This window comes from Bombus terrestris, chromosome 13, assembly GCF_910591885.1.
Source record: "Bombus terrestris chromosome 13, iyBomTerr1.2, whole genome shotgun sequence".
Classification (NCBI taxonomy): Eukaryota; Metazoa; Arthropoda; class Insecta; order Hymenoptera; family Apidae; genus Bombus; species Bombus terrestris.
Window position 1 is genome coordinate 14346114 of NC_063281.1, and position 20123 is coordinate 14366236.

Consider the following 20123-nt stretch of genomic DNA (forward strand, 5'->3'; position numbering starts at 1 on the left):
TATATACATGCATACGTGCATATGTACTTTATGTAGATAAATTGTTGTTGAAAATATCTCTATCTTTTGAATCGATGCATTATTTTGTATCGGATTCAAGGTTAAAAAAATGACTCGGCGCTTCGTTACCTCGATTTATTGGACTTGAACTGTGTTGAATCATGATGTACATAGGAAAATGTAGAAAATCTACAATAAAATGTACGGTGCACCGGACAGCTCTTGATCAATTTGTAAATAGTAACGTAGTAATACAGTAATACACAAAATGTTACTATGCCGTACAAATCAATGGGAAACTAACGACTAGAAGCAGTATTTATTTATTCATTAGCTTCTTATGGAGTCAACAGATTACAAATTTTAATTGTTGGTTTTAAAATGTTTGTTAATATAAAGATTTGTTGGTGTATTTTCTAAAACTTAAACAGATTTGTCGATACAACTATCAATTTTAGATGCGGACTGACCCACGTGGCATCGCGTAGTTTCGGAAAATTACCGGTGGATCGGTAGGGATTTGTGGGATTTGACGCAGCCCTACGTAGAATTTAACTAATGAACTAAAAATGAAGAGCCAGCCAGCCAGTCAGTCAGTCAGTCAGTCAGTCATCTTCCGGTAGAATAATTCAAGTTCCAGTCCGTCCCTGGTATTAACGCCTGAATCAATAGTAACAATCTCTCTTATAGATTCCGGATTAAAGAATTTAAGAACAAGGGACTTGCTAAATCATAAAAAACTTCCATAATAGCTTTAGAATGATTGCTAGAAGAATTGCCAGGGCAACTCCTATTCTATATTTTGATGATTTCATTTCCATTGGTATTCCTGATATAGCTCCTTTTGGTAAACATGGTTTTAACGCCGGGGACGTACCTTCTATTATTGGTTCCCCCTTCATACAATATTTTGTCGTTTCTACAATCTTTACTGTAACTATTTTTCCTAAATATTCTTTCTTTAACGGTAGGAGAACCTGTTCATAAGATTTATTATGTCCGACGTAGTGCTTTCTATCATGGGATATTTCTGTCACTAGCACATCTTGAACGAGTCCTATTCTCTCAAAATACGGAGAATAAGATTGAAAAAATTCTGATAACCTTTTGGTTCTGTTTTTCACAATTTGCGTAGGTATTTTCGTCATTCGAGCAGCCGGCGTTCCCGGCCTGGGAAAAAACTGATTGACAAACAAACTCGGGAACTTATACTTTTCGCAAAGTTTCATCGTCTCTTCAAAATCTTGTTCCGTTTCTGTTGGGAAACCGCAAATGATATCCGTCGCTATAGTTAACTCAGGTACACGTTCTCGTAGAAAGTTGACAACTCGCTCGAAATCGGCACGGGTATACTCTCGCTTCATATCGGCTAACACCTGATCGCTTCCAGATTGCACCGGAATGTGAAGAAAACTGTAGACTTTTGGATGGCTCAGAATTTTGCTCATCTCTTCCAGATGCTCCAGGATATATGGTGGGTTAGTCATTCCAACGCGAATCCTACATCCATCGGGCACCACTTTCACGAGTGTCCACAGTAATTCGGGCAAACTCGTGCCAATATCTCTACCATAAGTTCCTGTGTCTTCAGAGGTTAACCATAACTCGCAGACGCCTTCGTCGAACGCCTGTATCGCACGCTCAACAATTTCATCCGGAGGATAACTTCCCAGTTCACCTCTCGCATGTTTTGTTTTGCAGTAAGTACATTGATTTAAACACCCAGTATTTATAGCTATGATTTCGATCAGTGGATTCCTACGAATCTTAGGCAATCTTAAAGAGGCGCCGCCGATCTTTTTACCACCTTCCTTTTTCTGTTGCAGGAACCGAACGGTATTTCCTTTCAGAGTTTCTTCGACTACTTCTACCACACGATCGATTTGTTGCACGCCGATCATGCTTAATCCTTGTAAGAAAGATGACTTCGGTGCACCTTGTGGTACGCATCTGAAACCAATCTATTTTTACTATTTGCTCTTTTGAGTCTTTAAACTGAATATAAATTTAGTTTCTAAACAAATGTCCCGGAGAACAATACATAAATAAAAAATGTACATATATTTTTAATTTATATTCATTAATAATTAATAACATATTCTGAAAAAATCAACAGCGAATAAAGTTTTATTAGGATTGTTTTTGATTATTTGATTTGAAATCCTATGCTACCTTGTGCTTAGTTTCTGTGTATATTTGAACGAAACAAAGTATAATATGAAAATTGATTTTCGCCTTTTGGTCAGTAAATTTTGTAGTCATAATAAATTTTAATCTAGATTAACTGAATTATCTTTAAAGTTTTATATTTGCCCAGCTCTAATGTTATCTCGTTAAAACATATGTCATATTTTATTAATTTTTATTAACGTAAAACATAATCTTATATTATATATATATATATATATATATATGTATGTATGTAAAAATAAATCATACAAAATTAAAATATTAATTTTAATTAATTGCAAATAATCAACGAATATGGAACTAGGCAATAATTGAATTGTTAGATTTAGCGTATGAAATACCATATGAATTTCTTGTATTTTTGATTACAGAGGACAGTGAATTTGAAGAAAAGAACAAGCTGACAACCCCTTTAATTTACCTGAAATTTTTATTACCTAAGCTATATATAGATTTACTTCCAAATGTTACATTAATGTTAAGATATTTCAACCAATTGAAAAATATTATATGTATACAAGTAAAGAAGTTGTTAAACTCTTTTAAGTTTCTTGCATGTGAAAGGGAACTACGGATAAAATATTTTTAATCTTACCGATACTGATATAAAATAATCTTTGTTTTTTATATTTTCATAGTAATTTGCAAAAGTTCATAATAGTAGATTAAGCAGTATCAAGTATAAGTAACATATTTCAAATTTAGCTTTAAGAACACAATTTGAGAAATGGATAAGAAAGAAACTAATAAACTAATCTGGCAGAATAATATAAATCCTCGAATTTCCCCTTATGTTGTAATATATATTTACATGAAATGTAATTTATTTTATGAAATATATTACATTTCAATTATCAGTTTCAATTAGTCATATTTTATATTACATTATATGAAACATAATTCATATTACTTATTGATTAAGAATTATTATTTACTATTTGTATTTAGCTATAGAAATGAGATACTAATAATAGAATTTTATTAGACGTTTGAATATAGTTTTTGCTTGAAGAGAATTCTGTTCGATAAAATGTGTAGCAGTGCTGAATCGTTCAATTGGTATTTAGTGGATCTGGATATATAATGAGGTGAACTAACTTGGAAAGAAATAAATACTTGGATAAAGAGAAAATCCTTTTTCCTTTTCCAAATGTAGATTTGCTCAACTACAGAATTATCGCACAATTACATGAGACTTAATATTCGTATATATATATATACATTTAATACTTTGTGAAAAGTAATATAGAAAATTATAATCTATGCAAAAGTCTTTGTTAACCACTTTGTTCTTGCTATGTTTCATTATAACTTTAATTTTTTCCCATTCACTTACTGATAATTACCCTTCTAATAAGTAGTCAAAATAAATAAATTTTTCAATATGGTAAAAAGAACTACGTCCATTAGATACAAAGAAGTTTCCATACCCGGCAACTACAACATGTTTTCCCATCTTTCTTCCAGCTTCGATTTCATTCCTGAAATGATCCTCTGCTGGATTTTTTACTGTACAAGAGTTTAAGAGCCACAGATCTGCTTCATATTTATTTTCCGTTAATTTGTAACCATAAGCAGCAAGTTGACCTGCCATATATTCACTGTCAGAATTATTATGAGTACAACCCCATGTCTTTGTATAAATTGTCTGTGTCCCTGGCACAATACTATCGAAAATAGGAGGTTCTGGTACATCTTCAGTTACTTGTTTACGTTTAGAACGAACAGTAACATTTTTCCTTGCATTATATCGTTCCTTTGGTGTAATATCTTGCGATGATATTAAATCTTCTATATCTTCAATGATATCTTGACACGGAGCTAGCATTTTTTTACAGGAATCGAGTCATTCAAGATCTTTATAGGTTATTCTGGCACGTTAATAATTTGACATCTAGATTAGTTTGTTTAAATGTTATTCATTGTTCCAATAATATGATAAAATAAATAATAAAACAACTCATAGAATAAAAAAGGAATACATTTCATGAAAATCTACTAACTATTATACATATAGGTTATATTTTACAATTTTATGTCAACACGTGAGAATGCTGGAAGTTTTCTTAATGACATCTAACGATGTACTTTTGTATTATTCTCAGCGTTACCGATTGGTAAAGCATGGAATAAGATTACACCGTTTATAATGATTGGAATTGAAACTAAATAGTAACATAAAATTACAAATAGAGTATAAAAGAGAATATCGTATAATCGTAAACGAAACCGTGTACGCACAGTAGCAGATCAATTTTTGCGGTATCCCGAATTATTCAATAAATAAACTATAAAAAAAATATTACAAGCGAGTTGAGGTTAGTCACGTTTACAGCATGTTCTGTAGACTTGGAAATGCCGAACTCGCGTAGTTTCGTCTCGACATTCGCCCACATCATCGATGATTGCGCAAAGTATACTCGAATATACTAGACAACGCAGTCGCAAAACCTAGGGACCTAATTTTTGGCAGCCTCAAATGTTGACGCTTTCTCTGCCCTTCCCACGGTCGAGACAGAGATGTTCCAGGCGTTCGAACTTCACATTTTCTTACATTTCCTTTTCTTTTTACTCACGAAAATTTAAGCTTCTTAAATAATTATATAATTATTATTACATAATTGAATACGTATTTAATGCAAGAAGTTGACTTTATTCTTCGAAAATCACAAATACACTTTGCGTCTGTGACAGCCTATGGGTCAGTATTGATCGCTCAAAATCAACTCAAATCTATCTCTTACCTTCTGTTTGTAGTATGTATAAACGAGAATTGGGCGAGCTTAAATGCCCCGTGCACAACTGCATATGCGAAGCTGTAAGAAAATATTGCGTTTGGCCTTGGGTTATTGCGTTCAACCCTGCCACCGCAAAGCGGCTGGCAACGCTTGCGTAACATAAGAACAAATTAATTATACAAATGATAGGCGGAAGAATAATCGATATTATTCGATGAAATAGAAGGACCGTTACTACTTCGCGCAAGCGGATTGATAACGTTAACTCGAAACCAAACCCAATACATTGATGATATTCATTTTTAATCGCGATAGAATAGATATTTCTTACAGCTTCGCATATGTAGTTGTGCACGAATCTTTATATTGAATTCTCGTTTATACATGTTATATAAACGAAAGATAAGAACTAGGTTTCGGTTGGATCATTGTCATTATATCCGTCCGCTGTAAGGTAACCGAGGTAACCAATATTAACGTATACGCCGTTGCGGACGCACAATTATGGGCAGAATTCACTGTTATGGTATCGATAACGTTTTGCAGATATCTCGGAAACTATGGACGACCGACAGTTACGTGTATAGGAAAAAGTTGTTCAAAACATAGTGATTCTTAGACATATCTGTTAGGTTAAAATTCATATGTCTTTGTTTGTTCGAATATCCGCGTTTATCTGTGCGTCTCTTACCGTTACGGCTTGACTCTATTCCAGTTGATCAATTCCAGTTCAAAGAGCATCGAGAGAAGTCGCGAAAGAGTAAATCGAAACAATTTTGTTCTGTTGAGAATTGTGGATCTTGATAGCCGAAATAATGTTATAGGAATACTAAATTTACACTTGGAATTAATATTAAAATAGCTATATATATATATATTTATTTTTATATATTTATTCTAAGATATTCATCGATACACACTTGCACGCGTCTCAGCACTTTCTTCCATACCTGTCTGTTAACCGACTGAACAGTTTACATTCATCTGTTTTTCAGACGCCGCACACACATACCTCCACACACTGACAACCACATACAAAAGTATCTCTACTACGTATTTAACCCAGTCCAGCACACAAAATTATACATATCTCGATATGTTCATATGTTTTCTGTTTATCGTATCTCTGTTCTATGTGTTACGTCACGTGCATTATCCTGATTGATTTTATTTGTAAAAGCCGTGCGTACCGTGCCAAGCCTTAAGACAATAGTTCATTACTATCCTATGTATCTTCTTGCTGGAGGTCGCAATACCGAATCGGTCGAAAAAATGCGTCTTGTAAATTAGCTCCCTTGTTAACATTTACATTACTTGATGTTCATTTAATAAAACATGACTACATATTCTGGCTCGTGCTCCACTGTACGTAAAACGTAATTAAAATCTATTTTGAGTTTGAAATTATAAGTTTCTATTATATAATATAGTATTAGCATTCGCTTTGAATTAATTTTAGAAAAACAGCCATTCATTTTGACGTCTGTTCCCTCAACCATTCCGCTTTCACCATATCGGAACCCTTCTCTGCGATCATGATAATCGGTGCGTTGGTATTACCGCTAACTATATTTGGCATAATTGAGCCGTCTATGACTCGAAGTCCAATAACTCCGTAAACTCGAAGCCGAGGATCTACCACAGCTTTTGGATCCGAACTAGGCCCCATCTTGCAAGTACCCACGGGATGATATAGAGTCATGGAATAGAATCTGATCATGCACTCCCAGTATGGATCGCTATACATCGGAATATGCTTGCAACCAGGAAATGGTTTTGGATTCGTTTCGCTCCCGTAACGTCTAAACGAAGCAGTTTTACTCATCTCGAACACAAACTTAACTCCTTCGATCAGTGTCGCCATATCTTCCGGCTCTTCAAAATGATTCGCATAGATCAATGGATGATCGAAAGGATCGTTGCTCCGAAGTTTGATAACTCCTTTGCTTTTCGGTCTTAAAAGCGTAGGAAGGACGCCCCACACGTCCTTATCATTAAGATCCCCGTATACGGCGTCATAGAATTCTTTGGTCAGCCCATGAACCTTTCTAATATGCCTACCGTTGTCGGAGTTCGTCCCCCCTGCCGAAAAATGCAGTTGTATGTCTGGAAAATCGTCGGAAGTATTCGCATATTTGGTATTAACGAAAGCTAGTCCTTCGATACCCCCTAAGCCGGTCAAAGGGCCGTCTCCGAATAATGCGTATTCTAGGACATTGCGAATATTATACATCCTGCTCTCTATCAATGAAATTTCTTCATTCACCAAGAACGTAATGCCCCCCGCAACTATATGATCTTGAAGATTATGACCCACTTTTAAATCCTGAATCACTGGTATGCCGTGTTCCGATAGGTGTCCTTTAGGTCCTATTCCCGACAACATCAGCAACTGAGGGCTATTGATAGCGCCTCCGGAAACGATCACTTCCTTGTCGGCACGAATCCGTAACGTTTCCCCGTCTCTAACAAACTCTACGCCGTAAACCCTCTTCGACGACGGCTCTATTAAAATTTTGGTAACATGCGCTTCCATAGCGACGTGTAAATTCCTACGATTCCTTGCCGGGCGCAGGAAGGCCTTCGCTGTGGAGCACCGGCTTCCATGTCTAATGGTCCCCTGAGGAATCATAAAGCCAGTGTGTCGTTCTCCGTTAATGTCTCTATTCTCATAACCCATTTCTTGGCCAGCTCGAACGAACGCATCGGCCAGAGGAGTATGCCATGGTGATTCTTGGACAGTTAGATAACCTCCGGTTGAATGATACGGTGTCTCAGTGTAGAAGTGATTTTGATTGTCTTCCGATTTCTTGAAATAACCGAGGACATTCTCGTAGGACCATCCTGGATTGCCCAATTGTTCCCAAATGTCGTAATCTTTTCTATTACCACGGACGTAGAGCATGTAGTTTATCGCGCTGCTGCCTCCGAGCACTTTGCCACGTGGCCAGAAGCAACGACCCTCCTTCATCGCTGTGGGCATAATTTAAGGCACGGCAAAGTGAAACGAAGTATTCGTAACTCAATACTAACGTTGGCTGGTTAATGATTCGTGTTTATATTCTTTTGAGTTCGACTTCATAGATTCGTTTCCCGACTTTGATCATTCGATCAACATTAGACCTACTTAATTGTACCTAAACCTTTTCATACACGTATATAGTCGTAAATCGATATAATTCGAACGATATCAATGAAGCTAAATAGATCCATAGATTCATATATTTATCTATTTAGATAAAAACCAATATTAATTTTGTCAAAAATACCTGTATGTTTTTAGTAATTGTGAAAAAGAAAAATTCAGATCCGTTATCTTGACGCGTTTATTAGTCCTAGTGTTAATACTCGTTAGGATTGAAAGGCGATGGCGTGCCAATGTTCTAGAAAGTTCCACTTATTTACTTACTTTATTTATTCGCGTTGCCATAGATTGCATTTTATGATCCTTTGAAAGCGTGACATGCTTTCTTGTATCTCCTCCACCTTTAATTTACTTTTCCCAACGTAAAATATAAAGCGTTAGATATGGATGATTATGGATGGGTATGCAGCATTGTTTTTCTAATTAAATACTTGTCATTATCATAACGAGGTATTGCGTATTAAATATTATTTACCCCGACAGAAATTTTCATTGGTCTCCACTTTGTATTTCCAATCGATTTCGGCGAGCTGCAGATTGGCGGCAAGAATAGGAATATCATATAGAGCATTTCCATCGCCACCTGCTTCCAGGAGGAGTACGTTCCAATCTTCTACCTCAGATAGGCGACTCGCGACCACGGCTCCTGTAATCACGTAAATTGATATGACACTATAGAATGTACGTAAGGAGACTTGATATCCTCAAATATAGACTAAACGGAGCAAATGTTCTTGAAATCAAAAATTTACAGTTCAACTTTGAAACATCGAAAAAGAGAGAAAATTTGTCGAAATTGTGAAACGGAATTAACGCGATTAACTTAACAAAATGTTTACAAAATAAACGTCGAATATACATGAAATAGGAAACTGCAGAGAAGCTACCTGCCCTCCCAAACAGTTGTTCGAAATGGCGAGTTTTACACCATATTCAAAACCCGTCGAAATCGGGCAGTAGATAGCTTTTCCGTAGTTTCACCATGCGAAGGAAATACGTTAAAATTTCGTCGTTAATACATACAACAACGTATAAATTTAATATAACATTAATACGGATGGAGTCGTTAAACGTAATGTGCATTGGTAAAAGATCGAGGTGCGCGAATTGATAGATTTTTGTGTCAGTCGATCGTATGAGTAACAACGCGCTGTTCCGCGCATGCAAACACACAGGTGCGCTTGTCTTTGTCGCATTTTAATCAGATTTTATGACGGAACTTTGTATCGATATCACGAAAGAACATACCTGCAGAACCACCGCCCACGACTATGAAATCATAAGACGGCATTAACGATTTGGTAGGAATATTCGTCGTAGAGTAAGGACCAATCGAATACATGATATATAGCAATATGCTTAAGAGCATTGACGACACCGATGCGATCAGTTCTGATTTCATCCCTCCGAAAATAATATGTCTGACATCCATTTTATATATCTCCAATTTCCTTTATCAATCTGTAATATTAAATTTTCTATGAATCGTTCTCCTGCAGTTAATCGAAAAATTGCCCATGCAGCGGTTTGATACAGGGATTGCGTGATTATTAAAGTTTCCAATTTTGAAGGTAAATACCTCCATTTCGACAAAGCTGAGACTTTTAAAAATCGAATCATGTATGGATAATAATATACTAGATAACGTATCCTACAAATTTTGTAAGAAAATCAATCTACACCTCCTTGACGATTTTCACGCGTATACACGGGTATCACGGTTGTATTTAGCTTATTTCTTCTCCGAAATCATTTCTCCTTTAAATCTGTACTTGACCAAAGTATTAAACATCTATATTTGTTTAAAAAGTAGAACTAATTTAATTTCTGCTCACAATGGTTCTAGAAGGAAACGTAATTCCTTCACTTGAATAAAGCCTTGCGTCATAACGAACAATTGAATATCATCTGCATAATTCATAAACATCTGCATTCAACTGTTTAAACATTCACTATTCTTAAACATAATAATAATTAAACCCTCGATCGATCGTATTACTTTTTTCACGCCAATTTATCTCGAAGGATATATTTTTTAAATTATTTATTTATTCTATTTATTTCATTTATTTATCGACACTTTATTGATATCTGACATTGGACGTATCAAAAACAAAGACTATATATTCTGTCTGTATATTGTTAACACTATTATAAAACGCGAGGGTAAAAGAAGTGTGAAGCTAGACAAATGAAAAAAGTGATTTAGTTCAAACGGTGAGCGAATGAGTCAGTAGAGCGTGCCACTATAGTGGCGCATCGTACCTAAGAGGTTAAATCTACTTTTCTTTGACAAGTAGTAGCGCAATAAATGTTTTTTTAGTAATTATTCAGAAAGCGGTACACCTCAACGATTTCGATAATCTCGAAACATGTTGTCAAAGCCAACATTTTGAACAATTTCTTCTGTTCCGACATGTTACTATCGGTCAGCCATAGTTTCCGAGATATTCGTAAAACAGATTAATTAAATTTCAGTTATGATTACACATAATCCTGGAGCAGGTGGTCACATGTCGTTTATATGGCCTAACGTATATTTGAAACTCAATGACGAAAGAGAGAAGCAGCAGTTTTAATATCGAACAAATAGAAAAGAGGAACGAGTGAGTTGTAGCTTGGGGTAGATTAATAATCGCTTATCCGAATAATTACATTCTTTTGCTTATACAACCTAATGGTAGATTAAATAAAAAGTTATTTGGAATAGTGGTGACACGTTCACAAATGGATGATAAAACCACGGGATATCAGTAAACTTGTAACGTACATGTGAGTATTATCTCTTAGGTAGTAGAAGAGATAATGAAAAATCAATTAGCGGAAAATAAATACGGAAATTTAGAAAGTACATACATGGATTAAATACCAAACTTATGAGAGGACACCGATGCGACGGCACAGCAAGGCGACAAATGCTTTCTTAGTGGCGATCGTTTCAACACTGAATTCCGCATACCTAACTATCGTTTATCCAATATCGGATATTACATAATACATAAAGTACATATGTGTATGTCTTATTTAAGATATAGCGATATGGTTAACGTACGTCGATCGTCGGTATATTTCGGATTGCAACGGTCGAAGAAAGATTTGGATTCTTTGCAAAAAATATTGTCCGTAATAATAAGTAGATGACGATGACTTTCCTTTTCTCTTTTCTCTAGCCACCCTGTCACACCTCTGCAGCATGTCAGCAAGACGACGCGACGTTCCCGCAAGTAACACATTACATACTTCGTTGTACGCTATTGATTTAAAGTTTTAAAGCTGTCAAAATCTCTAAAATTCATCGGACAAAATCTAAGTTTCCAAAATTAAAACGTTGGAAATATTTCGTATTAAAATTATTCGGTTAAATATGCGCCAAAACAACTAAAATAATATACCAACTGCAAATAACTGTAAATAACTGTAAATATTGCTCGCAAGTGTAGAGGCTGAGTCAATAAGAACTATTAATCATTGGGTTGGCAACTAAGTGATTGCGGAGTTTGTCAATACCACTTAATGACAAAATCCGCAATCACTTAGTTGCCAACCCAATGAAATAATTCGTTACCTGATGGATATATTAAAAAAATGAATCATGTTACATTTCAAATTACCCACCGGATTGGTGAAATTCGATCTCTTATCTATATTCGATATCTTTTGAGATATCAGGCTAATCATTGAGAATTTTCAAGGTCAACGCACTTTTGGTATATATCTAAAGTATAGAAAAAGGGCTGTAATACTGATTCTGCTGATTTTTATGGAAATCCTGCGTAGAATTACCTTCCTTTCTCTTAATGCGAGGGACATCTTCGAAAAATACTTCAATGTAGCGTGAAATGTTTCTTGTAAGAATTTATAAAGATTCGTAACATTTAACGGATTAAGATATACAAAAAAGGATACGCTATATCGTAGATAATATTACGCAGAATAATGCGCAAATAGTTCAAGTTGATCGCATGAAGAGAGTTTCGTTGATCTACCGAGTGCAAAGGTGACCAGTACTTTTGCTCGGAAGTTTCAATATCTGCAGTCACATTGACGTCAGACTACGCATTGATTCTAGACCTTCGTTTGGCAAAACCATGTTCATTTATAACAAAACATCCGCTCACAATTTCATCTAATAATATGCTGTTTCGTAAAGACTCATAGAAACTCAAATTGTTTTCTATAGGGGGAGGGAAGCATCTTCTTGAAACAAACATTCATCAAGTCAAGAACTTTATACAAAAATCATTTCAAGGATGAGAGGGAAACGAAAAAGAACTTATTCGCGATTACTTATAAAATGAAAAATGAAAATTCGATTTTCTTTATTTTCTATATATTCAAAATGCTAAACATAGATACCTAATATTTATATTAAAAAGAAAGATTTAGATTGTTGTGCCGTTCAAAATATTGACTGCATTCTATTAGGAATACAGAGTGTCCCATTAATTATCGTGAACAATCCAATATAAAATTCGTACATGTTTGAACATTTGAAGATACACGCGTACTAGATAAATTTTCAAATTGTGTCGCACTGACATCTAGGGATCGAGTTACGTTATTGCCCGGCAAGCAGTGTTTTAGTTCTCGTTTCTATTCCTCAATGATCTATTTAACCTTTCCGGGATATATATTATGTCTTATTTAGAAAAAGCGCCGGGGCACTACTACATACCTATGCATATTTCAATTTTACAAATTGACACATCACCTTCATATTTGATCTGTCGTTGTCCGTAGCTTAGCACGATCGATTCATACAAGAAAATATAATAAATTCTAAATGGGAAAAGGTCGGATCAAAGTTAAATATTTTTCATATTTTTCCGCATTATTTGCGTTCTTTAAATTTTCATTTGCATCCTTAAATTTCACACGAATGCATAAATATCCGTAATCTAGTTATCACGAACTGAATTAATTTGGCCAAGATGAATATGCCACATAAGTATATATTCCTACATCACATATACGTAATATACCTGTGCGGATGTTTTTAAACATGAATATGCAAGGCATGTATACATTATGCAAAATAGAAAATGCATTTTCATGTAGGTTTCTTACTTGTCTCTCTCTCTCTCTCTCTCTCTCTCTCTCTCACTCATGTATTGAGGAGTTTACTATATCGCGGCTTACGCCTATTACAATTACAATCTTTTCTAACGTTTGTTCGTGCACGTTTGATACATTTTGTTGCTATCTTAATTTATCTCTTAATATAGCTATATAACCTAATTCAATATATGTGTACCTTCTACATTGTATTGCGTAATTCTAACTGAGGCGTTTGTAGATATGCTTTTATATTATGATATCGTACGCGGATATTTTCTTATCGATAATTCCCTGGCTGTGTGTGTGTCTCAGTTTCATGCTGCTCTCATCTTTACGCTTCCCTTTATGAAATTTGCCAATCTGAGTCAGTATCTCAATAAAGGATCTCGATAAAAGGAAAGAAGAAAATAAAAATTCTAAAACTTACTATTTTGACTTACTATTTTAGTAACTAGTTCTACGATTAATTCACTTTTCATACAATACCTGGAATATCCAGTAAAATATGTTGTAAATCACATGATAACATCACGAGAGATACAGTTATAATTTTTGCATTACCTGGCATATCTTGCTATATTCTGTTTTGACCTATTGTACTGTAAAGCATTCCCACACTATCGGGTATGCTGTTTTTATTCAGGGGTAGCAACTCTCGCAATTTGTGAAGCCTGCGCTCTTCCACTCACAATCAGTTCCCTTGGGATACCTTCGGTAAGTCTGGACTCCTGATAAGTTACCGCCTATTCCTTTTCTTCCCTCGAAGATGGCCTTGGGGGAATTCATTCGGGCGAAACACGTATCTGAATTACGAAAGTGTGTGTATCATTGACCGCCTTATAGCCGATACCGATACCGATACCGATACCGATACCGACGGTTGTTTGCGAATATCTCGATAACTGAGAGATCCCGGCAGTTACATATATAGAAGAAAGTTGTCGAAAATGTTGACTCCCACTCCTACAGCATATGGGGAAATTATCGAAATTTAAAACGTGTCGGTATTCTAAATAATTAATTAACTACTAATTACAGCGTAACAATTAATGGTCATTAAACCACAAATTTTTACATATTTATGCGAAATTCGAAGATGCAAAGATGCATAAAATGTACGTTATAATTAAATACACATATACCACTATAAAAATATATATATATATATATATATATATATATATATCCATTTAATATATCCAGTAGATATCCAGTAAATACATATATCCATTTTAAGTTTCGTACGCAATTATTTCCCAAATTGTAGCTCACTTAAAAAGATGTTTTAAATAAAACTTACACTATTTCGTGACGAGACGCGGCGGGGGAGAGAGGGGGAGATATCTTATGGTGGTCACACATCTTCTTTAGGTGGGTGGGTGGGTAGTTGTGTTTCTGAGATTTTAAGGTGATCTTCGTCTTTTTATACGAACGTTCTAGACGGAAGATGTTTCTATTCATGAAGGCGTGTAACCCGTTCCATAACGAATGCATAGCAACCTATAATATATTGATGTTCGAAGATCATTCAAGGTTATTTATTGTCGTTTAACCTCTTAGGTACGATGCGCCACTATAGTGGCTTTAGCGGATGTCATCTTACATTATGACGCGCCACTATAGTGGCACACTCTAATGATTCATTCGCCCACCGTTTGAACTAAATCATCTTTTTCATTTGTCTTGCTTCGCACTTCTTTTGCCCTCAAAACGTTTTATAACAGTATTAACAATATACAGACAGAATATATAGCCTTTGTTTTTGATACGACAGTGTCAGATATCAGTTGTTGCTTTTCTTTAATATAAATATACCATTATTAGATGCTCTTTTCGACATGCCGATCCGTATCCTTATAATTTTTTAGAATCTCCGACCTCAAAATGTCGCTTCAAAATAGAAAACGAAGAGCAATTTGAAAAACACCATCGCGCTATGAGTGTGAAAATTGTGACGTCGGTCTGTGTGTCGTACCGTGCTTTAAAATATATTACACTCAATTTTATTATTAATTATTAATGTTAAAGTATATGCGTCATATCTTTAAGAAAAATTATAATTTAGTTATCAAACATTTCGTTCCAATGTGCTTGCGTAGGGAACATCATTATCCATCACGCATTGCAGTGCTGTATCATTTACGCGTAATTCGCGTCAAACTCTGCTGTACAAAGAAACAGCTGCGCGGAATGTTCAGCCGTACCTAAGAGGTTAATACTTACTTTCGTCGAACGTATAGAAATTGTTTCACATCTTCTGTGTAAAATATCTAAAGTACAGTACTCGTTATAATAGGAGAGAATTTAATAGAGAAAACAATAATGTAGTCTAATGATCACTAAACATACGATCAATTTCACTTATTACTTATCATTACTTATCATTTTGTACATACCACTTCGGGCTATGAAATCAACTAATCGAATTATTTTTGATAAGAGGACTTGATCGCGGAACGCAGGTCAACAGAGTTATTTAGTGAAAACCTCCGTCTACGTTGTTACCCTGTGATATGGGCGCGCAATGCGACGTCACCTAGCTCGACGAGAGTATTCCACCTCCACAGAAGATCCCGAGGGAATCAAAAGGAGTCCGGTCGTTAAAGAGGCATTCTGAATCTTCTCCTGACCGCCTGATACGGTAGTCGCGGATTTTCGGGCAAATCAGAAGTTTTTTCAGTGGATAATCTGGTTGTCATTCGATTGCAGACTCCTTAAGCTCAACTGGCATATTCTCCAATAGCTCTGGATAAAAGCGTGAACAACCGAGTTAATTACATAAGATCCGAGAACTTTCCGACAGAAGAATGAAATTCCATCGATGATAAACGAGTTATCGAGTGACTGAGCGAGTGATTTTCAACTTTAGTTTCTCATTGTCTTTCTATCGTATTGTCACTCTTTCTCTCTCACACGCGCGCGCACATATACACACACACACGCACTCTCTCTCTCTCTCTCTCTCTCTCTCTCTCTCTCTCTCTCTCTCTCTCTTATCTTTCACCGCGTCAATTATGCCGATCCGTTGCGACAAAGTATTCACATTGACCTCGATGCACCTTGTTATAAACAGGTAGACATGTAACAAGTGGAGCGCATCGTGTGTGACCTATGTCAGTATTGTACTGACACAGAGACATATATATCGACCATAGTATGATCACTATAGTAATCACGATAGCAATATGAATTTCCTTTGAATAAGGCCACGCGCGTTAACACGTTTACTGTTGATCGCGTTTTCATGTTATGCTTTGTGCCAACAAACAGTCCTCGTTTGAAATCTATTCTTATATACAGAACTTGCAAGTTTGTAAATATATTTAACGTCAAACATTATGGAATATTTTTTGAAACATTTCATGATTTTTAATGGAATTCGTAAAAAAATTAATAAAATCCAGGCTTCGTGGTAGCTATTGGGACAACAGGCAGGAGGTCTATGTGTGAAGAATCGGAATGCTGAGGATCCGAACTACAGCAAACACGTAGGGTGTGTAAGCAGGAATACGTAAATCTTGGATTTCGGGCAGGTCATTCTATATGGCCCCTCGCTACTAATAGTAACGCGTATCCTATTACGCATTCTGCCTATATATACATACTATATGCGAATATATATCTGCCTCACTAGTAACCGGTCACTTCACAGCGGCGGTCAGAGAGCATAGCGTAACCCAAAGCTAATCCAATATCTATAAACTATAAATAAATAGTGTACACAGTACACAATCTCAAACCTACGTTGCTGATATTCATTTTTAATCGAATTATCGCAGACATTTCTTACAGCCCCGCATATTATGCAATCGTGCACGGGGCTTTCATCCGAAGGATCGATGGAATTACCCAAGTTTACCCAATGTCGCGTCGCGCCGCAAGGTAGCCGGCAATCAATACCAGCGCATACGCTACTACGGACACACAATTATAGAGAGTGGTAACGGCAGCTTTTTACAACTATCTCTGGGAAACTAGGGCTGCCAGACGATTACAAAGAAAAGTAGGACGTACAGAGAAAAGTTCGTAGAATCATGTTCCCGGCAACATATTAAAAAATCATCGAAATCGGCAAGGGAGTAGTGTTTCGACAAGTCCACCCCATTTTCAAATCCATTGTCAATCTTGTATCTTTGACATAAAATGCTACACATTTTGGGATAGAATATTAGTTTTTTGTAGGAATTACAAGTATTGTTTCACCAACATTGATAATTTCATTAAACGCAGCTCGAGTGAATATACTAAATGTAACTATCTATATATGTACAAATAAACTCGTATCGTCAACGCACGTATAGCATACAAACGATATGTGATCGCCACCTGATCGGCTAAATATCTATGTTATTGTGGACGGGGAAGGGCAGATACGTAGGGCTGTTATCGTGGTGGTGGTGGATATGCTTCTACTAAAATACATATAGGTAGTGTAATAAAGTGAACATAGGGAACAACGCATTTTAAGTAATATCGACATAATTATTTACGTATATTTGCTTTTGATTCGAATCATGAATGGCATATTAGAAGAAGTTTTATACAGAATCAATATCATAACTTGACAATATATTCTTTAATAAAAAGGCGAAGCAAAGAGGTGTATTTTAAGCCATCAGTTAGATATAGTTATTATATAGTTATTATAGATATCCATAGTACCGATTTCTGAACCAAACTACGAGCAGGATCTCATTACTCGGAGAATCTTATCCCACGGGTAAGTTCTTCCGGATTTTCAACATACCTCTAAATATGGCCTCCTAATCACGAGGGAAGTTTACCATTCCGATATCGGGAATTTTCTCGTTTAGCAACAATCCCTGTCCACCATATCGCCAGATTGTTCTAGGTCAGGGGAAAGCGGCACACAGAACTTTCTTCAGCGGGCCTATACAACAAGACGTCAACAACTCGACCAAAAGATGTTGGTTTCCCGCGAGGAAAACCCTACACTCACCTCTATACGCGTCGTATCCTTGAGGGCTATTCGTAGCTAAATCTCCTGTTATCCTGACACCGACTACGTGTTTGAATTTTTCGACAAAACTCCCATTCTAGAAGAAAATTTATAATGAGCTTAACCATAAAATAAATCGTTTACTAACAAAGCGTGATTGTATATGAAAACTATTGCTAGAACTCTAGAAAATGGACCGCGTTCATTATTCCGGGTTCTTATTAATCTTTACATCGATATATTTTCGTGTGTTTCAGATTTGTCAGCGTCTTATTAATCAAAAGTAGATATTTAATTAAATAATATCTATACAACTTTAGTAAAAGATTATTTAATAAGAGAAAAAAGATAGCAAATGCACTCAATAATTGATCGTATATAAATCTATACGTAAATAATAATCGCTATGACATAGTCTAGTTTATAACGTAACAGTGACGAATAAACGTATATACATGTATTTAATAAATGGAACTTCTTGATTGTAATAAAAATAATGCTAAAAAATACTGTTGCTCTCTTATGTTCTAGTATACGTGATAAAATTTCTACTAAACAAAATGAATTTACTTTTAGCGCGTAAGAACCATTAAAATTATAAAAATGATAACGGTCGTGATAAATCGTTGAAGGCGTCAATTTACGATAAAAGTTAAAAGATTGTTATATTTGTTTCCGTTACAATGGAAAAACCACTTTTAACGATATAAACGAAAAAGTTGTCGCTCGATCAACCATCTTTTTTTTTCTTTTCTTTTTTACGTGGAGAAATCCTCATGGACACTCTGTTGTTGCTGCTAATAATCGGCAACAGTAGAGTAGTGTCGGATTCTTACCGACTAAAACTCCACGATGGCCTTCCTACGCGCGTGTCAGGAGTGCTTCGTGGATCTCGATCGAATTGTCTTTCCATTGCACACCGATCCGCATCCTCTTGTTAAAGCCGATCCTAAAAGTACGCTTAACTCTTAAATTTGGAGCTAGGGGGGCCCATTGCCTCTAGCGCTATCCCCCTTCGTCGCGTTAACCTACAAGGGTGAGAGTTCTTCTCTCTTTTCCTCTCTGTCCGCTCCTTCACGAACATAACCTGCTCGCAGAAGAAGCGGACTACCTCGTATCTCTGGGGTCCGTTCAGCATCGCTTCCACGACGGCCGAAGGGGCCAAGCACTCGCCTATGGCGACGATGACCTCGACGTTGACCTCTCTCAACCGCAGCCGGTAACACGCCGGAGACGTCTCGTGATCGGCCCTCCTGCACAACCACATGGCTTCCGACCTTTCCGGGAATACCTTCAGCCCCAAATCCCTGATGGCTGCAACGACGCAGGCCACCGCTAACTCCGTCAGACGGACGGTCCTATTCCACGCCGAGCCCCAGACCAGCACCAACGTGTCGTCAGCGTAGCACGTCAGCGCCGAGTCGAGAGGCATCGGCGCCCAAAGTACGGCGTCATACGCGAGAACTCACAGTAACGGTCCTAAAATCGACCGCTGCGGGACCCCGTGCGTCGTACAGCCTTCCGAATCATCCGACCACCAGGGCCGGCTCAGACGATATTCCGGTCCCGGAGAAACGCTCGAACTATGCCCCGCAAATAGGCGGGCACCCGATGATAGTTCAGGGCCTCGCTTATCCTGTTCCAACGAAGGCTGTTGAAGGCGTTGATCACGTCCAGAGACACGGCCAACGCCTAATAAGTTATAACGTAATACGTTATAACGTTATAATATATAACGTAATACTACACAACGAGAAATGAAAATTGTATAAAATCTGACTTTGCAACGAAAAATCATTTCTCGAACTTCTCTACGATACTCGTCTTAGAATGAAAACTAGTCAATTTGAACTAGTCAATTTGAGATGAAGATGAAGATGCGTCAGGCTTTCGCCAGAGAGGGAGAGAGAGAGAGAGAGATCGTTAGAGAGAGACCATGAGAATGATCGTTGCTCTTTCTCCGTCTTTCGTTTAATTTCTCCATGGACTAATCGCAGCAACCTGGAGTCCATACTGAACATGTATCATAGTT

At 36.6% G+C, this 20123-nt stretch overlaps 2 protein-coding genes across 4 annotated transcripts; both read right to left on the minus strand.

Moving 5' to 3' along the window:
• Window positions 1–121: 121 nt before the first annotated feature.
• On the minus strand, window positions 122–5768 carry LOC100645572 (threonylcarbamoyladenosine tRNA methylthiotransferase). Its single transcript, XM_048411591.1, has 3 exons — window positions 4432–5768; window positions 3621–4084; window positions 122–1950 (listed from the first exon to the last, which is right to left on the minus strand). The coding sequence occupies exons 2-3, from the start codon at window positions 4016–4018 to the stop codon at window positions 726–728; spliced, it is 1623 nt and encodes a 540-aa protein (XP_048267548.1). The 5' UTR covers window positions 4019–4084; window positions 4432–5768; the 3' UTR covers window positions 122–725.
• Window positions 5769–5949: 181 nt separating this feature from the next.
• On the minus strand, window positions 5950–11047 carry LOC100652210 (glucose dehydrogenase [FAD, quinone]). 3 transcript variants are annotated; one of them, XM_003400285.4, is made up of 4 exons: window positions 10930–11047; window positions 9322–9534; window positions 8549–8719; window positions 5950–7901 (listed from the first exon to the last, which is right to left on the minus strand). In XM_003400285.4, exons 2-4 carry the CDS (start codon window positions 9503–9505, stop codon window positions 6400–6402), a joined length of 1857 nt encoding a protein of 618 aa, XP_003400333.1. In that variant the 5' UTR covers window positions 9506–9534; window positions 10930–11047; the 3' UTR covers window positions 5950–6399. The 3 variants fall into 3 exon arrangements, with proteins under 3 accessions (XP_003400333.1, XP_012170792.1, XP_020721766.1); XM_012315402.3 differs by lacking the exon at window positions 9322–9534 and having other exon boundaries at window positions 10930–11019; XM_020866107.2 differs by lacking the exons at window positions 8549–8719; window positions 9322–9534; window positions 10930–11047 and adding an exon at window positions 8338–8424.
• Between the last annotated feature and the right edge of the window lie 9076 nt (window positions 11048–20123).

Coding starts and splice junctions, on each gene's coding strand:
- LOC100652210 (XM_003400285.4), bottom strand. CDS start 9,505: ATGGATGTCAGACATATTATTTTCGGAGGGATGAAATCAGAACTGATC. Junction 8,720..9,321: donor CGTGGGCGGTGGTTCTGCAG/GTATGTTCTTTC, acceptor ACGTGATTACAG/GAGCCGTGGTCGCGAGTCGC. Junction 7,902..8,548: donor CAATGAAAATTTCTGTCGGG/GTAAATAATATT, acceptor TTATGCCCACAG/CGATGAAGGAGGGTCGTTGC.
- LOC100645572 (XM_048411591.1), bottom strand. CDS start 4,018: ATGCTAGCTCCGTGTCAAGATATCATTGAAGATATAGAAGATTTAATA. Junction 1,951..3,620: donor AAACATGTTGTAGTTGCCGG/GTATGGAAACTT, acceptor GATTGGTTTCAG/ATGCGTACCACAAGGTGCAC.